This window comes from Electrophorus electricus, chromosome 7, assembly GCF_041902795.1.
Source record: "Electrophorus electricus isolate QZ-2024a chromosome 7, ASM4190279v1, whole genome shotgun sequence".
NCBI classification, from domain to species: Eukaryota; Metazoa; Chordata; class Actinopteri; order Gymnotiformes; family Gymnotidae; genus Electrophorus; species Electrophorus electricus.
Window position 1 is genome coordinate 16,809,075 of NC_137503.1, and position 25,926 is coordinate 16,835,000.

The window sequence follows — 25,926 nt, forward strand, 5'->3', positions numbered from 1 at the left end:
AAAAAATGTAGTTGTTTGGGGGGACGGTTGTAGCCTTTTTGAAACATTGTCAAATATTGCTCCTGTTTTCTGGTGCACCATGTGCCAATCTCAGAAAACCTGAATATTTGTGATGCATGATGTATATCAGGATCTCTAAGTATCATGGTTCTACAGTTTTTGCCATATTACCCGCACGTAGTTACTAGGGTCATTATGTAGTTTGTGTTTGAATCTATCCATCTTAACATGAATGCTAGGATTTGGTATTTGTGGGTAGTTGTATTTATTCTACTGATAACTAGACTGTAGTTCTGTTTCAGCTTTGACATGTCAGTGGCAGGTTTTAAGTAAGCACCAGTGTTTCAGATTTTGGCATCCAAGTTTTTAAAGTGCAAGGTGCAGAAATTCTCAAAATATTTTTAAACCACTGACTTTAAAATAATTTTTTGTAATTATTTTTAAAGCTACTTTTAAGTTACTTTTTTAGATTTCCAATTGCCACTGAGTGTGGATCTGTTCATTACCAGAGTGATTTAGCATGTTTGTTGTCTCTGTCTCACACTGAGGTCCCTCTGTGAAATCACACCCATGTGTGTTTTGCCTTTTCAATTATTGTTGCTGCTCCTTCTTAAAAGTTGCACCAGCTTGTGGTTGGGCCATTCCTGTCCGGTACAGGCCTGTCATGTTTGGTTCTTTCTCATGCTCACAATTTACATTTGAGTAGTTTTCAAGCAGAGCTGATTTAGAAACATCTTGTTGATTTCTGGAGTTAATGTTTTTGCTCTGGAGACTTTTGAGGTTGCTTGAAGGTTCATCTCCAACATGATTGTCAAAGGAAGGATAGTCAACCAGCATGTAATACTGTTGGTAACAGAAACGGTATGTTGAGCTCCATTATAAAATGATATGCATTAATTGAATCATCCAGGTCTGTTGCAGTTTTATGTTGGTTGTGTCAAAAATCTGGAACTCTGGATTCAGCAACAAGACTAAAGTATAATTCTGTGGACCTGTAGATTGGCATGTAGCAGGTGCCAATCAGTAGTAGGCCAGTGTAGATTTTTGTAGGCATATCTACATGTTTAATGTAGTATGTTAGTACGATGGTATGCTGCTTCACAGTAAGAACAGTCTGTCCAGTTGATGAGGGATAGAATTAGTGTTATTGTCTAAGGGGTATTGTCCATCTCCATGCCTTATACAGGCACCCATATGCACCCATTCCAGATGGAATTATGTCTTTGTAGGCCTTCAAAGTGATACAACAGACATAAACACAATAGGATGGAGTGGCAGAGATTCATTCACAAGTTCTTTGCCTGTACCACTTGATGATTAATACATTTTGATAAATAAATTAATATTCAGGTTCAAAATGTGTTGTTTAATAAAGCGATTCATAATGACTATGAAATCAAGATATTCCAAAATATTCTCAATGTTTCAGAATATTTTTCACATCACATTTTACATTTGCTATCATGTTGTCTTTTTTTTTTCCTATTCACATTGCCTTTTCATTTCATATTCTATCAAACACTACATATCACACACTCTATAACCAGCCTGCTAAACCTGCCAGAAGTGTTATAGATAAAATGGATATATCATAGATGTGGAAATAATTTTAACACAAATCTAATCTAAGAGAGAGAATTAGGATCATAGCAGTAAAGGAGACCAAAAGACTGATTCCGTCTAATGATTTACCACTATTTACCTTGACTAGCTTCTCTTTTTCTCTGTCTCTGTGTTTGCCCATAGGCAAGTTACCCAGCATGGGAAGACTTTGTCACGAAAGGGGCTAAGCTGCAGTCACAGCTAAGGTAAGAGCTGGCTCCTCCCCTTCACATGAACCATACCCATGGTGATCTTCAGTTTTTTGCACAGAGCATACACAGCAAACATGCAACTGACCTTCCCAAAGGTCCAGTCTACTCTTGCTGATTAATATCAAACACAATTCACTCACACAATTTACTGTGTTCAGGACAACTTACTGTCTCACTTCTATCTGACTGATCAGATGGTTGTTGATTCCTTGCTGTTTAGGCTACAATATGACCGCATTGTTATGGACCAGTGAACATTGATTGTAGCTTTGACGGGGGACAACCACAGTTCATGCTATATAATTTCTGGTTAGCTATTGATCAATATATGGTGAAGTGTGCGAACACTGGCAAATAGCCAGTATCTGATGGGCTAGAGTTGAAGCCTACTGGTAATAACAATAGCCAAAATATGCATACTGTGTGAAGAGACAGAGATACAAACATTGTACAAACAGTGAAACAGGTATTGAAAGATTTGAACGTGAGAAATGACAAAGATGCTTACACAGGTGAGAGTTGGCAAGGAGCAAAAGAGAGAAGATTGCAAGAACAGTAGAGGGAGACATTGAATATATTAGGAAAGAGATTTAGAATCAAAATACTATAAAATGTGTGAGTAGTTTCCAATTTGCTCCTCTATACTCTGTTAGTGTTCCAGAAAAGTCTTATCGCTTAAATTCAATACCTATAATCTCCTGTTCATATTCAGGGATGCTAACCATGTATAAGGCTGGGAGGCCTCTTATAGGCAGGCAGGTGGTGTTGAAAGACAGTACTTTGTAGTTCATATCACCTGATGCCTCAGTATTTTGATAAACTAGCACTAGCAGGTCTCTTTGCAGAAGAGGGGCTCTGAATAGGTCCCTACAATAGCGCCATTGACCCCATCAGTATGCCTCCATCTCCCTTACTCCTGGCACACATTTAGCACTATCGAAAGAGCTACTCGATCAAGGAATCCCATTTTAATGCCTCTCAACTCCTGCAAGAACCTGCTATACTCCTGCAAGAGTATAGGATACTGAAATATTCTTTCATGCAATGTTATTGAATACTAGATACTAGATACTTTTAAAGTGTATGAGTACACTTTAAAAGTGCTAATAGTGTTCTTGATTGGTCATCTAACAAGGGTGGGTGGGTGTGTGCGTGTGTGTGTACATGTGCGAGTTGGTTCCATAGAAGCAAAAAATGGCCATGGCCTGCTGGGTGAGAGAGCTTGTTTAATCACTGTGGATTCAGAGCACAGGGAGGCAGTCGTGTTTATCTGTCCAGCCATGCATACAGAACTTGGCAGTTAGCACTCCTTCAAGCATGATCAGGGGTGCAGTAGGTGGTCGCACTTGTCACAGGAAAAGCAAGTTAGCTCTTGCTCTCTGTTTGGATGCGATCATGTGATAGGAACTAGGTAGCAAGTGAGGACTAGCAGTGACTGTCACTGCAATTATGTAACAAAAGGAAGGTGCTAATCTGGGATGAAGTTATTGTGTTTAATGGTGTTAAGTACACAAGTAGGGCTTCTAACAATGAGGTGTTTGGTCCCTAACAAGTTTGCTTTTCACCTGTATTAATGGTGACATGTATCTCTTGTTTTAAAACAAGTGTCATGGGTGATTTTATAGAACAAGTAATAGGGGAACGGGTTGGGTGATGTTTACGTGAAGGACATGTAATAGGGGAACGGGTTGGGTGATGTTTACATAAAGTCAAACATCTTCCAACATAGATCATGTTTTAGGAGGCCGACTATAAATGAGTGTACGTATACTGATTCAAGTTAAGCTTACTATAGAAAGTTCCACCTTTATTTTAAATTGTTTGGGGTAAAACGGCAAATGTGTTTTCTTGTGAACTGCTTTCACATTGTATCTTGGCCTAGTTTTACTAAGCCTGGGGCTTTGGCTTTTGCAGAAGAGACTACTGTGGGGAGATTTTTTTTTTTCCCTATAAAAGTGGGAAGTGCTCACAATGCTTGTTATTGTAGGTATATTGTGTCTAGGGGAGGCCAATGCAGAGGCATGACACACTGTGTCCAAGGAAGGACAACACAGAGGAAGACACTTGGTGTCCAGGAAAGGACAACACAGAGGGATGACACTTTGTATGTCTGCTCAGTAGCCTGTTGAACTTAACACTTTAGTGTTACAAATGCACTGTAATGCCCTCACATGCTGACTGCCTCTGCATTCTCACTCATTGTCACCGCTAGGACATCAGTTTTATTAGTCTTACGTTTGAGCACCATAATCAGTTTCTCAGAAGCCTTAATAATGGTACATTTGAAAAGAGCAGACAATTACCCTAGCAGGATCGTATATTTCATTGAGGATATTCCTGCATAAAGTACCCTGAAGGGCTGTTTCCCAGGCTCAGATATAGGCCAACACTAGACTAAAAAGAATTTCCAGTGGTGATTCCAAGCCTGTACTTAATCCAAAACCCAAATCCAAAATGTCTGGGAAACCTGCCCTATCAGTTTAGGTTGAAAGGCCACTTGAAATTTGCTTTTTATAATAACAATAGCACCATGTCTAGTGAAAGTCAGCTCAGAATTACCAGCCCAAATAGTTTATTTATTTAGTTTATTTATTATGTCTTTTGATCCTGCTTCTCTTTGTGTCTTTCTTAGGACAACTATCATCGTCACAGGCTCCTTTTTGGATGCCTTCCAGAAGGTGGCTGACATTGCAACAGGAACACGTGGTGAGAAGACATTTTTTTTTCTCATAGTCTGTTTTGCTCTCGGGCTTATTGTCATTGCTTTTCTCTGCTATAAGATAACAGTCAGAATTCTTAGAAAAGTATATATAGCAAATATGCATCAGGGGCAGTTTATAAAAAATGTGCAAGGCTGAGGTCTGAACTGAATTCAACATTTGTGCTTCTAACATTAGAGACAAATTTGATAAGTAGATATTTAAAGGAACAGTAAATAGTTTTTACCACCAAAAAGTAGCAAACAATATGAAAATGATTAATTTTTTTACATTTTGCATTTTTCTATGAAGTGTAGCTCACATGTTTCATACTGTAAAGAATGATCATTGGAAAATGACTTGCTCCTTAATTGTCATCTTGAGGCTTTGTTTCATGTGGGCATTGGGTACCATAGATTTTAGTAGCTCGCAATTATGCTTTCTTCTACTTTCTTCAAATGTATAAATGCTATTTTACTGTAAGGTAACAAGGTCACTTGACTAAACTGTGGAATCATGTACACAAATACACACTTAATCAAATGTGCCTAAGACAAGGGGACTGCCGTTGTTTAGAACTACCTAAGCAGGGGTGGGGTAATGATGCTAAATGCACTCCCACGCTGCTAACCTCTCTTTCTAGCATATGAAGCTCTTTTAAAATTACTGACAGTCCCTCGTCAGCTCTTTCTGTTGCTTGTAATGCATCATCACACTCTGCTGTCAACACTCCTTCAGCCACACTCATGTAGCCAGCAGGCCTGGTTTATGAAGAATACAGTGTCAGTGTTTTATTTATAGTGTTTGGTGTCAGTGTGAGACTTGATCTCAGTTAATCTTGTCAGGTAGTTTTGTCCTTTGTGGTGAAGTCTATGTGGAAATATAGAGAAATTATCATCTTGAAATCAAAATGGTATTAATTTCATCATACCTTCATTGCAAGCCTTCCCACTTTAAAAAATATATTGCAAAAACATGCAACAAGTTGGATCTGCCACTTGTTTTTATGTTGTGGACAGAAGTCATCACGCGCTCAATCACGATTGGTATTAACCTCTGTTTGGGGAGTGAGGCAAGGAATGGCTACCCCAATAAGTCTATGGCTAATTGGGGTTTAGGGCTGTCTGGTGGAAATATGTGATTGTAAGCAAGTTGTTGAAGCATGTTTTTGTACTGTGCATCATGTGGCGCACCTCTGCACAGAGAAAATTAAGCTTTATGATTGCAACACATTCAAGGGTAATTCAGTGAAGACATGGTGAAATAAATGATGTTTCCTTAGAATGTTATTCTGTACATCGAACATTAACAAGGCTGTCAGTTGAGATGAGTGTTAGGAGACGGAACATTAGCTGTGAGCTGTGACATTTGACCTCATAGGTAGAAAAAAGCTCTGTTATGTTTGCTTGCTTGAAACATGCCCAGAATAATGAAGGTCTAAACAGAAATGTGTATTAAAAACATTTTCAGTGACAACTTGTTGGTTTTCAGTACACTGATCATTTTCAGCATTGTGAGCCATGTCCAGTATTCTTGGTTGTACATTCTGGCCTTCTTTTACCAATTTTGTCTCCATCACTCCATATGATTCCCAGTTCTATCTGTGGCAACTGTGGGAAGCAATCATTTTTACATGGAACAACGTTCTTGGTCATTGCATTTAAAATTCCAATCTAAAATTAATTTTACTCTGAAAGTAGGCATCTGATTTGTTCAGTGCTTATTTATCAGAAAGAATAAAAAAACAAGAGTAATTAAATTAACATGAGGAATAAGAATTGTCTACCAAGGTATAATATGTATGTTGCAAAAGTTAAAATTGTACATTTTGGAGTTTAATTTTATGGCATGATTTCATTGAATGTGTGTCAGATTAATTCGGACTGTATAATGTGAGGTAAAGTATGAGGTTACATTACAATATGCATGGTTCTTGCCCCTTCCATATTATGATTCCATATCACATTGATGGTATTTTGAAGGCACGGTAGATGGTAGATCATTGGTCAATCTGGTATATTTGTAGTGGTTCCCATAGAGGCTGCATTTGATGCTGTATTAAAGTTCTGGCTTACTAGTGAGTCTTGACCGGAGATTTAGGATAGAATCTATTATCAAGAATGATGCATTCAGTTTCTAATTCTTAGAGGAGGGCTTCTACTTATTGTTAATTGTCTGTCTACAGGATAGGTTGCTGCAGTTTGTGTTTTGCTTTCCCGTTTCTTGTTTTCTTCATGGGCTGCCAAGTTTTAAGGTGTATGCTGAAATTTTAGAACCACAAATCAGTGAGCAAGCATCTCCATTTACTGCAAATGCATTGTGCCCTAAATGGAAAGAACTGGAGTCGCCAGCATGTTGGAATTTGACAAAAATGTAATAGCTTTATTAAAAGAAATTGTCCTGGAATGCATTTGTATGCAATAAAGTTGCTACAAGCAAAGTTGTCATGGTCCAGAACTCTGCTGCTCATCTTCTCACTTATATCCGGTCACACCAGTACATTAAACCCATTCTCAGCAATCTTGTACCTTATTATCAATCTTAATTTCTTCTGTCTACAAATCCACAGGCTCTCTCAGGTCTTCTGCTGGGCTCTTTACTATTTCTACAATGAGCCTTCAGAGCTTCAGCCATCAAGCAATTTCAAAATTCGCTCCATGCCTCTGGAACTCCTTCCCCTCACATATCTGACAGTCTACTTCTCTCCATATCAAATCCAATTGTGAAACATACAATTTCCCCCTAATGTATGACCTTCTTCAAGCCTAATCTGTCCCTGACTTTACACTATGCTCTTTCCTAGTCAGTATTGTCTACCCCTGTATTATTGTATCTTTTCTGATGGTCCATGTACTGTATATTTGTAGTTGTAAGCATCTTCAGGTTCTTGAAAAGTGCTATTTAAATCTCATGTATTATAATTGCTATCATTACTGCATGCATTTTCCTTGACAAGTTAAATGAACCTCAAGAGCTGGATGAGGATATGTGACATCACGCAGCATGCCTCAGGAAGTAGGAAGAGAAAAATTGTGCTCTGTCGTAGACCTAAAGAGCTACACAGAGTTCCAATCAGCAAATATCCCCTGGGTACCACACTTTCTGAGTTTCTGTATTGCAGTGCAGTTCTCATCAAGCTGTGGTATTTATATGTAGCAAGGCTTTAAATTCTAACTTTATGCCAGTTCCAACTTTACACCAGTAAAATAAGACTTTTCCCATCAAAGCATAATACTTAGAAAAAGATGATGCTGACATTAATATTTCACAAAGAAAATGGTTGTGTTCCATTATGCAGGCAGCTGCCTTGGTAATCACAGCCTACCAAGGTACTTGGCTATTTGGCAATAAATACTAACCAAACAAACAATTAATTAAATAAATAAAGTTACCTTGCCAGGCATTGCATTCAGCTTGTTGCATCATAAATTCTAGCACAGCCTGCACTTTTTTTATTTACTCACAACTCCTTGCTATCTTCTTATCTTACCTAAAAGCACAGATGCTGAACTGGTATCTTTATAAGGTGAATTTGGCTGCATCATGGATTTGGTCATTAAATCCATGGAAAGGTAACGACATCTATGCAAATGAAAAATAACTGTTAAGGGAGGCATCACAGGAGATTTTTCATGACCAGTCATAGCGATTTGCCTTGTTTTGCAGAAAGTATTATATGCACATAATGGAAAGGGAATGCCGAGAACTCTCCTGAACCAATACGCAGTGTGAATTTAAACTGAAGAGTGACGTTCCAGTCACTTTAAGACTTTGGACGTGTGGATGACAAGACTTCATAGTACTAGTCCTAATAAAATTCACTGAATGGGCTAAATCAACTAGTTTTTATTAATATTATTATTTTTTGTTTTAGCTGGATAAGATTGGCGCAGACCTGTTTGTTTGTTTTCAAATGAAACCTTTTGTTACAATGTGGATACAAAGTAAACCTTGACACAAATCAAAGAGCACAATCCAATGAACAGCCAATGAAAAATGACAGGCCTTCCTAACTAAGACTGGTAAGGCCCCTGAAAAGTAGTGGTCAAGATCCAGGATGCAGCCAGACCACACTGTATTTTCCTGGCTTTGACATAGCTGTGGGAATTGGTCAGAGCTGATTACCATTTCTAGCTGGAAAGTTGCAGGATTAGTAGTTGCATTATATTAAACAAATTAAGCCATGGAAACACCTGCTGTCGAACTGCAGTAATAAATATGATATATTGCTAAAAAACGAGGCAGACAAAGCCTACATTTCATAAACATGTTGTCTTGGGCCTAAATGAGGTACCTTAGAAAATAAATTATTTAATTCCCCCTTAAAGGTGGGACTACCTTTATTTCAGGAGTGAGAAAACTGCTTCAAAATGTGTTTACCTGGTAGCTTCCTCTCGATTGGAACACATTTAGTAAGTTATCAGTTATTATCCCAGTTAATCAATAAACTGTATTCATTCAAACATATCACATGTTGAAATTTCCTAAAAATATGGTTACATGTAATAACTCCTATCAAATTTTATTCAAACTCGCCCCTTCTCCCGCCCCCATAAACAAATTAATGAAAATAATAAAAATTAATATAATTTAAAATTAAAATAATAATAGTGGCATGCTTTTTTCAGTACTTTGGAATATTTTTTTTCTGAATATATATATATAATTTTTTTGGTGTATTTTTTAAATGGGGAGTATTTAAGATATATTTCTAGGATTTTACTTGGAACCAAAAAAAAAAAAATCCACCCTTGCCTCTATATGCCTATGTCTGGGAATTATTTGTGAGAGCACATCTCCACAAAACCTGCATAACATTATAATATTCAAACAAACAGATTGTACCTGTAGACTATGTCGGAAAAGAAAAAATATAGAAATTTAGGAATAAACAGGGTTGCTTATGATGTAATTTTTTTGGGGGGGGGGGGCTTTTAAAAATACTTATTATGAATATGTGGAAAATGATAAAATATATAAAACGTTTGAGGCATTCAGTCAGTTTGAAATGTATGGAAATACTGGGCCATCAGCTCCTTTTAAAATGTGATTAAAAAGACATCATATGATCTTGCTTACGCCTTTGTGTTTTGTCAAACACTGTCGTTTTCACTGAGAAGTATGAGCATACACTAATCCTGAGAATCTTGCAAGTTATAGGAACAGACAGCTCTGTGTGTGTGTGTGTGTGTGTGTGTGTGTGAGTGAGAGTTCTTCAGTAGTCATGAGTACATCAACAACTGTGCTAGACTGGACACTTTTAGCCCACTTACCCTGTCATTCCTAGGGTGGAGAAGGCACAGGATGCCCTCTACTGTAGTCCCTGTAATTATCCAGCCATCTTTTTCCCCTCCCTCAAATCTTTTCTCACCACTCCGTTGTTTATTCCCTTGCTCTTATGTGATTTAGATGTAAGTTTTCTGTGTTGTCCTTTCCACCTCCTCCCCTGTGTAAAAGGGCTGTGTGAAAAGCCTGAGCCTCTAAGCTGCAAGCTGTTTTCTTTCTCATTCTGTCTGTTTTCTTCTTGTTCTGGCCTGAATATATAGTCTGCTGGGCAAAGGTTTGTGCTACTTTTATTATTGCCTTGTTTTTTCCTTTCTCATCAAGAAAGGGAGATTACTGAGCAACAGTGACTTCCATTTTTATGGAAACCTTTCTGAAAGCATTTGTAGCATGACGAGCACAACCTCCTTTATTGTTCTGAAGTGCTTTTTTTCAGAGCGACCTTTACTCTGACCTTTGTCTCTCAACAAAAACGAATGAGTGATGGAGCAATTGGCTATTAAAACCACCCACTAAGAGTGTTGTCATATGGACTGTATTGTAGAAAACGGAATAATCCATACTTGCCTTCTCAGCTCAGATATGGTTTCGTCAGGGTTGAGCGAGAAGCTTTGTACCGTTTTGGTCATGCACCTGTTTCAAGCCTGGCATTAATCTGGGCAGATGAGTCATCAGGGCCCTCTCTCCTCTTCGGCTGTCTGGCCTTAAAAGGGGTGGGTGAGGGGACACCAGGCTCGCTGTAGGGCGTGGGTGAGGGGACACCAGGCTCACTGTATGGGGTGGGGGAGGGGACACTGTAAGGGACAGCTGTCCGTTACATTGCATCACCCTCCCTCCATTTGTATGCATAAACGTCAGTCTCCATTGCACACATTCCAGACAAAGGATTAGCAAGCCAAGGGAATCCAGAGCCCCACGGCTAAGTTAGCGTGTCTGTGTGCCTCTGTTTGCACTTGAATCCACACACTGACCACAGCAATGCCACTTGGGAGCACTGGAGCGTGGGGGAGGACAGCTGGCCTGTTCCATGACCCCTCCACTCCAGAACAGGAGCTTGACGTGTGGACCCCTCCACTCCAGAAAGGATCGCTTATTGGTGTGACGATCCTTTGTACAGAGTCTCATTCCAGGCTTTCTGAAGTTTGGTGCATTTAACTTTGTCTTCTGACTATTTCTGTTATGATTTCAAGAAAAACTTTATGGCATCTACAACACTGATTAATTATTTCCAGCGTTCAGTATGGTCTCTCCTTCTCTCATACTTGGTAATTTAGCAGGAACCTTGTATTGACACATTACTTTGTCAATTTTGTCTCTACAAACTTGATGTAGGTGCAGGGGAGTGATCAAATTAGGTTTTCTTTTTTTGGCTTGCTTTGAGAGGTCAGTGATGATGCTGTATGATTCACCTCGTTGAGTACAGTGGAGAGCGATACAGCTCCAGGCTGTTTTCGATGGTTTTGGCTTCATCTGTTTTTCAGGGGCTGAACAAACAATGCTGTGATTCTCTTCCAGATCTCAGGGAACTCCCTCATGACTGGTTGCCACGGCAGTGGAGGTGTCAGTTACATAACTGGCCTGGCACACCCATATCACATTCAAATGTTAGAATTCCGGTCACAGCTTGGAAGTATTGTCCATCAGTTAACTGGCTAGTAACTCATCCACTCTGTGTTTTCCTAGGCAGATGGGTTGTTTTTATTTATTTATTTTACATTTTTTTCAAAATTACTAAGCAGGCTCAGTCACTAAAAGAAAGCTAAGGTGAGCAACAGCATATTGTGCAGTAAGAAATTACAGCAATACTCGTGTTCTCCTTTAAGGCAGCCACCTCACAGTTGGGCTTGAGTTGAGTAGGTGTGAACAGTGGCGGCCTGTGTGTCTGCACACACAGGATGTCTTTGTGCATGTTGGAGCTGTGTGGGCATTAGCTACACTAGCATTTGTATAAAGAAGGAAAAGATTTGGAATTTGTTTTGGCCTAAACCAAAGGGAAAGGCAGGAGGAGAAAAGGAGTCCTGTTGGTTTTTTTTTGGTTTTTTTTGGTGGACGTTGGAGCCTAATGGGCCTGAACAGTATTAGGGGAAAATTTTAAACTGTAATTTTTTGGCTGTTGATTTAAATAATGTGATAGTAATTTGTTAAATTGACAGTTGGAGCCAATTATCACTCTAGCAATGGAAAATTATGTAGCATAAGGAGATAATATAGCTACTTTATTGCTGTATGGAATATATTTTAATTAAAGGTTGTAGAAATTGGAATATTCATATTTTAAAAATTTCTATAGTTTAATTTATTTGCGTAATGCAACCTTTTGCAATATCAAAATAGCCAATACAATCCAGCCCTAGACATAAAGGATGCTAAGGTGCTAAAAATTGGTCAAAATGTTTTAAATTAAACCTCTGTATGATACTGCCAGTGTAATGGCTTAAGTGTAATGGCTTAATGGTAAACTAGCTCCAAATGAAACAAATGTCAGTACTCACAAATCTGGCAACATAAGAAGAAGGAAAAAGAGAGGTAGTAAACAGTGTGGTACCCAAGCTTTTCTAAGGAACTGGGTGTTTTGGGCATAGGTTCTCCATCGGATGTAAGAAAAATGCTTCTAGAAGGTGAAATACAGTTTCTGTTCAAAATAATGTTCACTTATTTCATATACAAGTTGTAATTAATTTCAAATTGTAGCACATGACTTAAAAAATTTGTCCATATTCATTAGACTGATATATCATCACAGACTATTTTCCACTAAGGGCTGCTTGTGCTCTTTGGACCTGACATGGGATTTGGAACTGCAAAGATTCAAAGACCTGCATCAAACCAGAACCAGATGTTTTTCCATCTTCATCTGCAGTTTCTTCACTTATAAAAAGATTTGCCAACAGACACTTCATTTAGCATGCCTTTGTTCAGACTGCTTCAGGCATGCTGGATTCCCAACCAAGACCCATGTTTCACCCTTACTGATATATCATACATCTTGATTTGATTTCATATGAGTTATTTAATGCTCCAGTTCTTAGGGCCACTGGAAAGACACACACTCATAATTCCCAAGACCCAGTGATCATTGGGTGGGTGACACATTTTTCTTTTGGAGGAACCTGATCACTTGTATGGTGTCAGGAGAAGGAAGTTGTTTAACTCATTAATGTGTATATTGTAATAAGTGCCCAAGTTGGAAAGTTTTGCATTGATCTGGGTAGTGAGAGCATAATACATCTGTAATGTTGTAAATCAACTTTTATTGGTTCTCTAAAGAAACTGTGATTGAGTTTGCATTGAGAAGAAATATGGGTCATAAAAAATGCAACGAACGATTGTTAGTACATTAAGCAAGGAAGTAATGTCATACCCCCATGTGCTCTTAGAAGATATCTGATGTGTATTTAAAGAATGAAAGTATGTTTATATATTATAGGTTTGCCATCAAGGAAAAACCACCAAGGCATGAGTACCTCTACAAGCAATGTTACAAGCCTCTTGAGGGTCTAAACAGTGCTGCAGAAATAACTACTCACACACAAGAGGGTGAGGAAGGACTGAATACGCCACAATATTGGCACAAACATTTTAAGATAACCAGGAAAGGAGGTCTATCACTAAATATAGTTCAAATGAATCTACTGACTCTGTTTACTGTCTGTGCTCTTTCTTGAACGTGTGCACACACAGCCTAGGCTCTCTTAATGCAGTGACCCCAAACCACCCACTCCTGGCTTAACCACTTTAGGCCTGGCTATTTTTAGTGCAAAGACGAACATAAGCATTCAAGTGAAGAATTCTTTGAAAGAAAGTGCAAAACCTGTTTTAGGCAATGTCATTGGGTAACATATAGCATTTACCAAAACCCTGCCTGAGATGTAAAACGTGCACTCACAGCCAGACTGTAATAATCCAGAACAAACTTAAATTCAGGTTTCATAAATGTCATGTTTTCTTAATTAGTTGAATTGTGTTGAGTCACGATGCCTTTACACTAATTCAGTCGCTGTTTAGAAGTACTGCCCACAGGTTAACCCTCAGTGAGAAATCAGCTCTGGGAAGCTTGTTTTCAGTGGTGCACAAAGGGCAAAGTGCATTTCGATGATTGTATGCTTTTTGCAGTGCACAAAGAAATGGGATCTCCATGTAAATGAGGTGTAGCACAGCAGGGTGTTTGAATTTTCATTAAGGCTTAAGAGGTTACACTAAGATGGCCAGGCATCAAGTCAAACAAAATTCATGCTGAAAACTGCAGTTTACAGTGAGCCATGGAATAATGTTCTTCACAAACATAGCTCTCATAATTCTGTTTAGCATGATTACTAACAGTTAACCAACAACCTAATTAATCGGAGGCTTCAGTGTGAACTAGCGCTACCCTTTCTAGATTCATAAGCAGGACTTGGTCAATTTAAATTGCACAATATTCAGTCCTGATACATCAGTGTTTCCAAAATGACATGAATTAAAGTAAGACCCAGGTTTGATTTCTCTGTTCTGTCTTTATTACATAGCATGCACTCAAGATTGACTGACTATCTCAAGGTTGATCCTTATCACTTAGGTGAACAGTCTGTCTAACATACTCTGGTTTACCAGAATATCAGAACGCACGATTGGGGTTACAAATATGATGTCTGGCTTCACTCATACATCAACACATCACATTATGCTTGGTGCAACTATTTTTAAAGGGATGAGGTAACTCGTATGGCTAGCAGTAACTAATCACCAAACTTCCTAATTAGGTTGTGTTTCACTTAACCCGATCCTTTTGTGCGGCACCATCTAGCAAAACGCTACACTTTGCATCGTGAAAGTGGCGTGCAGGCTGTCCCTGTTTATTGTCCTAGTGCTCATGACCTTTTTTTTTATACTCTTTTACCTCATAAAAGGCTTGATTTATGTCATATGAGATCTGATGTAGATGTGGAACACCAAAGCAGGTGTACACTGATGATCAAGCTGCTTTGTGCCTTGGGTTTTGTGGAACTTTTTTTCCTCACAAGTTCATTGTAAATTCATTGCCTCTTAAATTTTTGAAGTGCTTATTGGCAAACACACATAAAAACTATGCCGTCAACCTCAGTAGAGTGTTAGTAGTACCTTTTCATTTGCCTACTCTTGTGAGGAGTGTGTGGGCACTTTCACTGTGCCGTATTAAATGCATGTTAAGTATTAAATGCATGTCTGATAGGATTGTATTTATAATCTGTTGGCTACTTTATTTGAATAGTTGAGGTCATGTGCCAACGTTGATGCATGTTTTAGTTTGGTCTCATCTGCAACTTATCTATTTTTTCCACATTGGTGACACATTCCTCTGTGTGTGTGTGTAACAGATTCTAACACAACTTGATGAGAATCATTACAAAGGAGTATTGAAAGAACAAATGCAGCAATGGGCCCTTTGCATGCTTTTTGTGTTTGTTCAGCAAATAAATGCTCACAGACATTCGCTGAAGCAGAATCAGTAACATTTATATATCTAATCATACTATGCATCTTCTGCTATAATGCCACTGAAAAGCACACATTATAGTCACTGTCTGTGCAATGCTGCCATTTGAGTAATTTGACCAATAGGACACAAATAAGCAATGTGACACAAAATACTAAACCTTCATGTTAGTCCATATGTCTCTTTCTCGCTTGCGGTGTGTGTGTTTGTGAATGACGACATTGTGACTGGCTTGGGGTCAAATGGACTCGGTAAGAAAACAGAGTGTGTAGAACATTAAGAACATTTCCCCAAAGCTCCTTCTGTCCTTTTTGGACTTGCACACAGTTAGTGACATTAAAGCAAAATAAATGACAGCTTAGGAAAAAGTTTCCATGTAAGAAACGGTAACAGGTGGGGAAAGTTTTTTGCTTAAGAAATGGAGGTGGGGGGTATCAAGAGGAGCACTGGAAGTAGTGATTTAACTTTCTAGATAGGCTTCTTTTGAAGTTGTAAAAATTAGAGGTGAAATCTTTCTTTCGGTTTGTAATTGTTTCATAATGTGATGCTGCTTCAACTCCATAGTAATCGTACGTAAAACAACATATAGGTATGAATTGGGGTCCAACTTAAAACATTATTAAACTATTAAAATAACAGAGCACTGATGATCGAGACTAGTTGTATGGTCTGTATGCATGAATTCCTAAATAAATGCATACTATTTATAAACCATGACTCCATATGTACATTTTGACAGTTAGCCATTTAATGTGTTAGATTCACTTGTTATTTAGCAAATGTGATTTATTTTGTTCTATGATTTGTAGCTATGATCACCAGTCATGCTATGCTTAATGAATTGTGCTTAATGTATTCTTAATGAATCTTACGTGCATATACTGTAGCTTACATTGTTCATTATAGCAGTATTATAATACCATAGTCCTTTACCATAGGGGATTTACTACATCAAATGGAGCTGTTGTTGCTGTGCCCCATGCCTTTACATAGGACTGGTATTTTAAAAGAAATGGTCTTTCAGACAGCCTGAAATCGACACAAACACACAAGGATTTCAAACAATATAGCTCCAGTGTCCATGACTCCAGGTATGATTTCTGGACAATAACAACTTTCTGTATTATGACACCTAAAGAATATAATACTACAGAACTTCAGCAAAGGCAGGAGCACAAATATCAGTTGAGAAAATACTATTAGGCTAACAGATTTCTGGGGTAAAGTTACTGTGCTGACTAACTTGTTTACATTTGATCAACCATTTTAATCACTGCTTAATTTGAACACTGGAAAAAAAAATAGGCTCTTTAGCTGAATAGACAGATAGCTAAGTTATGACACAGTTTGGCTGTGGCTGCAATATAACAATTTCTCCTTTCCTCTCTTTCAGTGAATTCAGTCTTTTTTTTTTCTTTTTTTTTCCATTTGCAATATTTACTCGTTGCTTCACAGTTCTTTTGCATTTTGCACCCTAGCAGGACTCTGCACATTAGTACTTGGGTAATTCTGTCATTCTTTTAGTAGTCTTATGCAGGAAAGGGTGTGAGTATGTGTGCGACAGAGACCATTACTTAAGAAGGTTAAACAGATGCTCTGGCTGTTATGCCAGATATCTGGCTCTTTGGTCCGGTGACCTCCTGTCAAACCTGGGTTTGAGCCCTGGGTACGGTGGCTGCCTTTGGCGTTCGTTAAGTTGTGATTTGTCAGTTTCATTGAATCTCTCCCCACATGGTTCTTTGTGTCTGAGAGCATGCAGCATTTTAAGCAGCAGAATGTTATTCACCTTGATCTGTGACTTTTGTTAGTGATCTTAGAAGGGAAAGAGTTGTACACCACCAAATGAAGATGGGTTAATTCTGTATTTTCTCAGTATATAATCAATCAAATTAGTGGTTGAGAAAAAATTACTGTTCTTTTATCTCTAAATAAATATGGCCTAAATCTTTTTGAAGCCACTAGTGTCAGCACGGAGTGTTCATATATTATGTGTTGCAACACTCACTAGTCACAGTCTGTTAGATGCACACTGTATTGTCGGAGAAGTATGCCATAGGTACATTTTGAGGGGAGTTAGATAATATGATTGACAAAATAATGATGTATTTAAATATAAGAAAAAAGGGAACTGAACAAGCTTACGACTGAAATGATCCAGTTGAACAGATGAGAGAGAGAGAGAGAGAGAGAGAACAACGCCAAAGAATTAGAGGACATGCCTTTAACCAAGTGGCTCAACATGCAGGCTGACTCAAACACTGAAAGCCAACCTGTTTTAACCTGCCTTCATTACCCTTACCCCCCCCCCCCACCACCGCACACTATACATACATACATGGCATAAATATCTATTTGCAAATGTGGCTGGCCTATCAGACTTAAAAGTTTCATCCTAAAACTTTTGACTGTCCGTCCCCGTTTCTGGTTCTCATCATCTAGATCAAAGTGAACCCTTGTCCAGGGTTTGTTGTTTGACATCATGAAGGGAGCACATTAATGTATGTTAAAGCACACACGGATCTTCCTAAAATAGACACTTTGGTACATACCAATATCAATGATGGATAGATGCAGATAATTTTAATTAGGCCCCATTTTAAATGCACCTTATTTTATAAGCAAAAATAGAAACTATTACAATTGATGCTACATAATTTAATGGTGTTCTATAAGAAAGAAACACTTCAGTCGGAACTGAGCTGGCCAATATGTAGAACGATAGGTATCAGTGTAGATGTAGGTGTAGGTGTCATATAAGATTACAGTTCTCTTGCTTTGCCAAGGCCCCATTGAAGGAGTCTTTTGATGGAAGTGTAGCTTCCTTCATGTGGCTCCGTCAGTATTAGGAGAGTACCAGACTTGGCCAGTGTGTGCATCTCCTGCTTAGAATGAAAATATGAGATTATGTAAAACTACCCTTTTGGGATGCACACAAGAGGTATTGACACACGTGTTTAGTTGGTGCACATTCATGAGATTTCATTACATTTCTTGAGATAAAAAATGTTGTTGTTGTTTAGGTTGGGGTCTTGAAATCCTCTTATGAAATTTAAAAAAAGGTGTATCTGCCATTCATGCACATTTGCTAGCCTCATCAGTTCCTTGGCATGCTGATTTTATATTGTCCATCGGACATGGTTACTAGGAAAACCCACATTCTTGTGCAAGCTTGCTAATAGAAAAAAAGGCCATTGATAGTCTTTAAAATGTATGTAAACTACCCTTGAGTCCTTTCATTTATACATACTTGTACAGTATTATATATAGCACTTATTTGTTTTGTATTTATTTGTAATTCACCACCTACTGGAAAAAAAACTGACCTATTTAGGCAACTCAGTTAACCAGTATTCAGTTCTTTTCAGTGTTGCATCTTGCTATCCCAATCCAAATCTCAGTGCGCAGGCAAAAAAAAAAAAACTAAATATTTTTATCCATTATATTGGCATCAGAGCATTGCTTGTGTCCTATAGTTCAAGATGCTGAAGTAAATTAATTGGAAGCAAAATGTAGGGACAGCTTGTTACAGATAGACATCACAAAGCAGTAAAGGAAAAACTATGAGAAAATCCCTCACAAGAAGTCAAAATAAGTCTATCTGGGGGGTGGGGTGGGGGTGGGGTGGGGGTCACACGCACACAAATGTGCACTTTGCTTTGCTTCTGAATTATTATTTGTTATCTTTGAATGTTTTGAATCATGGAGCTAATGTGAAGAAGTCATAATGTTTTCCTCACAAATGTACTCATGTAATATACTTATTCCTGTCCAGAGACACAACTCTAAATATAAATTTGCTGGAACAGACAAATGTAATGAACAATTCTCCAAACTGTCTAAAACTGTTTTGTGTAGTGCGTTACCAAATATGTGGATGATGGTGTTTGAGCAGAGTGACCTAGGCTGTACACATGATGCAGACTTAAATAGTGTAAGCACAGGAGTTCATTATTAGTCCTTAATTAGTGTAAGCATAAGCATTCTCTGTGATTAGAAAGCATTGTGTTTGTGTATTACTACTGTATATTTAATTTCAAATGTTGGAAGCATTGTAATTAACACATTTTAGTTAAACCTCTGTAGATTAATCCTGTGACCAAGGGTGGTGCGGGTTTCTACAAAGAAGCTCCAACAGAGCAAAGGGTGTTTTGCATGGGTGTTTTATTGGATTGGTGCTAGATCTGTACGATGTAGACAAAATACTAAGTCATATTAATGTTACATACTGCAATTGTGGTGTGCCTTGCTGTATATTCAGAAAACACAGTAACCTTTGCCGGGCCATTCCCAGGTTAAAGATGTGCTAAAATTATAATTCTGACTAAAATAGTTTTTGCTTTATTCATGTGAATACCATCACTGATCAGAGCACATGAAAACAAGTTTAGAAATGAGAGCGAAGATTTTCACAAAAAAAAATGTAAATTGTGATTAGGGGACTTGTTTGCATATTGCATCTTTTGTGATCTTAGTATTGCAAAAGTCAGTTCAGCATTAACAATTCACCAATATATTGTGTAATTTGTACTCTGAAAGAGTACTTATCTTTTACACACCTTTCCCCCTTGGATTCATCTTTAATTTCAACTAATGTGCTTAAAAGCCTGTAATACTTAATGGGCGTAATGGTGTTTTCTCAAAACAGTAAAGGGATATTACTGCTATTCAAATTCTTATCACTCACACCCTCTTTTCAAGCTGCTTGTCTTTTTCTCCAGAACAGTGACTAACAGGAGAAGGAAAGGAAAATGTAGTAGAATGATGCTCTGCTGTTCAAAGTTACACAGACTCCAAAACAGAATGAGGTGTGATTACTGCTAGCACACAAATTAATCGTAGTAGAAGAAACAGTAAAGTTCTGTGTTGGCCAGAGTTCTGCCAGGGTTGTCCATTTATTTTCCTATTCAAGAATGCAAATCCATTTATCTTTTACACCTAATAACAACAACAATAAATTATAAATGGAAAGGCCTTAACTTCTTAATTGGTGGGGGAAGAGTATCACACAAGTTTCACAGTGCTCACTCTGTGACCCTTGTTTGAATATTGCAAAATTCACTTTTTTCTCATTAGGCTAAAAATGTGTTGCTGGTGTAATTATGGCCATGAGCATTAATGGATGCTTTCATCTTTGTGTTGACAGGTGCGACAAAAGAGATTGGATCAGCACTGACCAGAATGTGCATGAGGCACAGAAGCATTGAGAACAAGCTCAAACAGTTCACCACGTAAGAACACCGCTTTTATAAAGACAGAACATCAATGAGTCGGTGTTCTCTACTTGACCAATGATGGATAATGGTAGAAGACAAAGGCTGCATAAATACAAGTGCAGTATTAAAGCTACATTGGTCTACTCCATGTTTTAGATAACAGCAAACATGACTTATTGCTTATTTATAAATGTAGTATCTAATCCAGTAGCATTGCTTTGGACAGTAACGACACTCATCCATGTATGCCTTCATTGTTGCTTCTTTAATATCTACATCATCCTGTACTATTCAGATAATCTGTGCATGTGTGGTAGGGCTCTGATGGATAACCTGATCAATCCTCTGGAAGTGAAGATTGAAGAGTGGAAGAAAGTGGCTGCCCAGCTGGATAAGGACCATGCCAAAGGTGCAGACTCAGACCACGTAGACTACATGCAGAGCCCATCTGCCATCTATTTGTCCATCACCAACTCTCTATTAAAACCTTATTATAAAAACTAGTGCTTTATTCTCTCTGTGCGCTTAAAGTACGAAGCTATATGAAGTTAAAATCTTGTTTTAAAGATTTGGTTCTGACATAAGGAACTATTTTATTTGACAGCTGGAAAATCCTAAATTAAGTTTACTGTCCAACTTTGGAAACCCATATGAAATATTTAGTGGCACTTAAACTCCATGCCAGTCAACTTGCAAAGGGGCATTTATTTATATGAACAAGCCACTATATTGAACATCTTGGGTACTGTTGGCTCTGTATGAATTATTTATTGTTTTTTTTTGTTTGTTTTTTTTTTACCATGAAACTTCCATTACATTTGTTAGGGGTTAAGCAACAGTTTCCCAGTATGAAATTAATGTTGTCTTTTCAGAGTACAAGAAAACACGAGCAGACATCAAGAAGAAGTCCTCCGATACCATCAAACTGCAGAAGAAGATGAAGAAAGGTAAGCAGCAGATGAATGAAAAGAGTCAGGTGAGGCTCAAATGGACTGGCACAGGATATTTTAGGATGGCTTGTCCTGTGTATGAGTACAATTACTGGAAGCACCTATGGCTTGGTACACAAAAAGAGCTAGAAGAAAAAGATGAGAATAGGTTCAGTCCATATGCAAGGTTCAGGCAATGAGGTGTCTATAGGTACATACACCTACACACACATTGTGACAACTCTGACTACACACACAATAGCACAGCTGCAATGGTTCTGCACCTTCTGTTGTCATTACACCACGCCCACGTCAGTCTCCTTAGTCACACTCTCATTATAAGAAAGTAGGAAATGGCTGAAGTGGCTCAACCGTGATACAGTGAAAGAGGGAGGAGATGCCGAGTCATCTCTTGAAAGGTGTGTACTGTGCCTTGAACATACTGATTCATGGATTGTTGAAGTAAGCTCTATGCCAAAACCCCTTGGATGGTCCTAAAGCACAAAGAAACAAGCCAGAGTTTGTCAGATGAGGCATAGTTTGGCAAACACTGCACACAGGAGATGGACAGAGATGAAGGTAGATGTGAATTTATGGACGCGGTATAATTATAGCAAACCACTTCAGACGTGTACGTAGCAGTGAGTGCTTCAAAGTCTTTTTTCCCCTATCCTTGCGCACACACATACACTCACACTTTCATTCTACTAGTAGTCTGTTTGAGGTTCAGTTGTAAAGTCAACTGAACGTCAGAAGTCATGTGTCAACACCCCTTTAAAAATCACCCCTTCTTTTAAGAATATATTCTGTATCCTCTCTCATAAAAGCACGTACATATATGTACGTACATACTGAAGCATATGTGTTTGAGAGGGGAAGAACCATGTCTGAAGCCCAGAGGAAATGGATACTCTCTGTGTGCTGCAGCATATATTGCACAAGGCCACACATGCGCGTGCGCGCACACACAGACAGCATCAGAAATAAAAGGAGTCCCCACATGGCATCCACCATCCCCACCCCCCATACTTCCTGATGTTGGCATGTCCTCTTTTCACTAGAAGGACACCCTGTGGTCATACACACCCTCTCTTCTATGTACTGTGCAGTTAGGCCACAGTACACAGTGTCAGTGTGGTCCAGCATGTCAAAGCATTTCATTATAACATGCTGTTTTCTAGTTTAATGAATGGGGACTACAATTAAAGCAAGGAACCCTGACTGCTTATTTGCCCATCTGAAGCCTTGTTTAAGGACCACCAGTGAAAACTAGACTGAAGTGCTGTGATTGTCACCAAAAAGTGACTAGCTTTCTTGACCTAGTTAGGCCTTCCTGATATGTTTGACCAGACTTTCTATACTGAATCATGGCCATTCACAGCATCAAACACTAAAAGGCAAATGTACCAGACTATGTAATCTGAAGAGGAATACGTTAGTCATGTTAATGTGTCTGAGTTACCAACAATAATGCAGTAGTCACTATATGTGATAGGTTCCTACAGTGTTGGTGAGCGTGTCGGTGAGCGTGTGTGCACGCGTGTATTTGCATGCGTACATCTGAGTATTATCAGGTCTTTTTGCTGAAAGAAAATAAATCATGTTGAATGTCTAACTCTTCTACAGAAATGTATGCTGTGTATGAAGCTCCTGCAATGGATTAAAATTATTCTGTTTCAAACGCAGTAGTGCTCTAATGATGCTCATTTTGAGGGCTAGAAAATGAAGGATTTAATTTCAATCTCTCTCCCCCACCCCATCATCTATGTCTGAACTTGGTTTTCACATGATGGCGTATTTTGGCCCTGATTGGAGTAGCAATAAGGCCCTTGAGACTACCCAGTGGGGGTCAAACAAAATTACATCCACGTTATCTGTTTTACCCCAAAGTCTTCATTACTGCTGACTTGCTTGGAGAGGAAAAAAAACAGGCTACAGTCTGAGGGAGATTTCTTCATTGTCAGTCTAGCTATAGCAGAGATGTCCATCAAACCGGAACCTCCCTCAGAGAAGCTACTGGTTGGTGCACACACAGCCTATTTTTTCATGGCTCTGTGTGTCTTACACACTGTCTGTCAAGCTAGATAACAGATATATATTTAATGACTCACAAATATGAATAATTCGCTTAGAGATTCTTTTTTATTATTGTCTTCAGTATTATTTATTTATAGCTAAAGAGTCCGAATTTCAGGTCAGGGTTATATGTTTAGGGTTTTTGTTATTGTTCTCCTTCTCAGCATCAAGAGTCAATATGTAAGTATGTGGCAAAAAAAAACCCCCACTGCACACCTGGGATTTTCTTTTTTGTTGACAGAAAGAAGGTGGCTGTTGATGACCTCATGGCTTCCAGCCTTGTGGACAGTCTAGACCTGACAAAATACACCTCAGCCTTACTCACATGTCTTAACTGAAAAGGTTCTTCTGTCCTTTTTGAACGGAAAGTTTGACATAATGTTTTCAGGCATTTGTATACCACGGTGTTTGTCTCCACATATAAAAGCCAGGACAGAGCGGCTGTCTTACACATGTTTGTAGTAATTCACGGTATTTTTTTGCTAAGGTAGTTGTTGCATCCGGACAGACCAGCGCTTGAACCTAGTCTGCCAATCTGACAACGTGCAAGGTTTCAGACGACATGTATGGGCATTGCCAGGAGTCTAAGTCAGTGCCTGTGACACCAGAGTACATTGTATTCACTGGCTTCATGTATTCCACTCTATTAAATGCTATGAGAATGGCTTTGATGTTGGGATTTCTTTGGCTGCATATCTGGGCCTGTTTTTTGTTTTCTAACAGTCCATGTGACACAGTTATTGTTGGCAGATCAAGTTCTATTGCTAACCCTTCTCCCCTCAAAGAGCTTTTAACTTTCTAACCTGGTTGTTTCATGAGACTAGTATGTCTATAGCAGCCTGATGATATTTCAATTACATGCATTTACTTGTTAGTCTAAGCAGCACTTTGAAATCTGATTTGAAGTTGGACATCCGCTATGTAGCGTACAACCAGGTCCCCACCATGGGTACTGGGCAGGGTTTTGGTTGTTGAATGTGGCTTGGAGGGACGGATCCATTTATATTACTATAACATCTGAAGTGGTCTGTACATTAACATCTCTGCATAATCTCTATCTGGATATAATCATGATACTCAAGACGCAGAAAAGGACCAGGTGCAAGCAGGGTCAGAATGGCTTCTGTGCCCTCAGAGTCAATAACTTGACCCTGTCTTAATGATTAGCCTTGCGGTCAATGTTCCAAAATGTATCATATAAACAATATTCTATAAATGATCTGTAGGCTTCCAGATAGAATATTTATAATATTTAGCATTAATGTTAAGAACGCATTCGGTGTTATTGCAGTATTTAGTATTAATGTTGACTGTTTTTGGGACTATTACAGTATATAGCATTAATATTGAGTAGGGTTTCAGACCTATTACAGTGTTCATCATTAATGTTGAGTAGGGTTTTGGTCTATTACAGTATACGTCATTAATGTTGAGTAAGGTTTAAGGACTAGTCGTGTTTTTGGATTAACAGACATGAAGCTTTGACAGATAAGCTTGGATAACATGATGTTATCAAAAAGGTTCTCACCTGGATTATCTTTGTTATTAGTCAAAAAAGGTGTAACTATATATTAATTGAATCACTACAAGTTGCACTGAGGCTGAAAAGCATTCTGGGAGGGCAGCCCTCCCCAGTGATGAGGCTGGGCTAGGGACAGCTTTTCTAACAACAGTGGATTGAATAATGTAGGTAAATCATGTGCTTTATATACCTTTTTCTTTTTTATAAAGTGACACATTATATATATATATATATATATATATATATATATATATATATATATATATATATATATATAAAATTTTAGTTGGGCAGTGCTAGCTAAGTGGTTTAGGTACTTGACTTGAAAACAGAAGTTTGCTGTTTCATGCCCCACCACTGCCAAGTTGCCACTGTTGGGCCCCTAAGCAAGGCTATTAACCCTCAATTACTTATGTTGTCTTATATAATTGTAAGTCACTTTGGATAAAAGCGTCAGCTAAATGCCATAAATGTAAATACAATTGTTCATTTTGCTTCTTTTTTTCCCCTATTGTAATGCACAAACACATTGCCTATCAATTCTCCACTGATCAACTACAACTTCCTTTGCATATGCCCAAGTGTTTTCTGCCAAAGTGAAAATCTTCTAGGTTCTAGGCTTTCCAGACATGCTCAAAGTCTAGTTTATATAGCACTCTTTATAACATGAGTTGTCACAGCAGCTTTAGAAAGGTTTGGGACCAGAGCCCAAATGAGCAAGCCAGTGAGCAAGTGTTCAGAGTTATATGTATGCAGTTAGTCTCTGACATTTGGCTTATGTAGTTTGCAGTCTGTGTATTCTTTCTGTTGAGGAAAGCTGTAGATTGGATTGATTTAATTAAAAAGAAGAGTAAAAAGATAAATAAAAGCACACTAAGCATTGTTTCTCTTAAGAAATTGCTGTGTAGGGACGTGGTTGATTGTATTCAAGACTCTAG

The 25,926-nt window shown here is 38.4% G+C and overlaps 1 protein-coding gene across 5 annotated transcripts in view; it reads left to right on the forward strand.

The window, feature by feature from the left end:
* Positions 1–25,926, forward strand: part of mtss1 (MTSS I-BAR domain containing 1) — a 45,736-nt gene that overhangs the window by 5,952 nt on the left and 13,858 nt on the right. For 3 of the 5 annotated variants that reach the window (XM_081716993.1, XM_081716996.1, XM_081716994.1), the window contains exons 2-7: positions 1,747–1,808; positions 3,802–3,918; positions 4,447–4,520; positions 20,392–20,476; positions 20,779–20,870; positions 21,334–21,408. In XM_081716993.1, the coding sequence (XP_081573119.1) occupies positions 1,747–1,808; positions 3,802–3,918; positions 4,447–4,520; positions 20,392–20,476; positions 20,779–20,870; positions 21,334–21,408 (505 nt within the window). The remainder of the gene's footprint in view (positions 1–1,746; positions 1,809–3,801; positions 3,919–4,446; positions 4,521–20,391; positions 20,477–20,778; positions 20,871–21,333; positions 21,409–25,926) is intronic. The other 2 variants (XM_081716995.1, XM_081716997.1) reach the window with 1 other exon arrangement.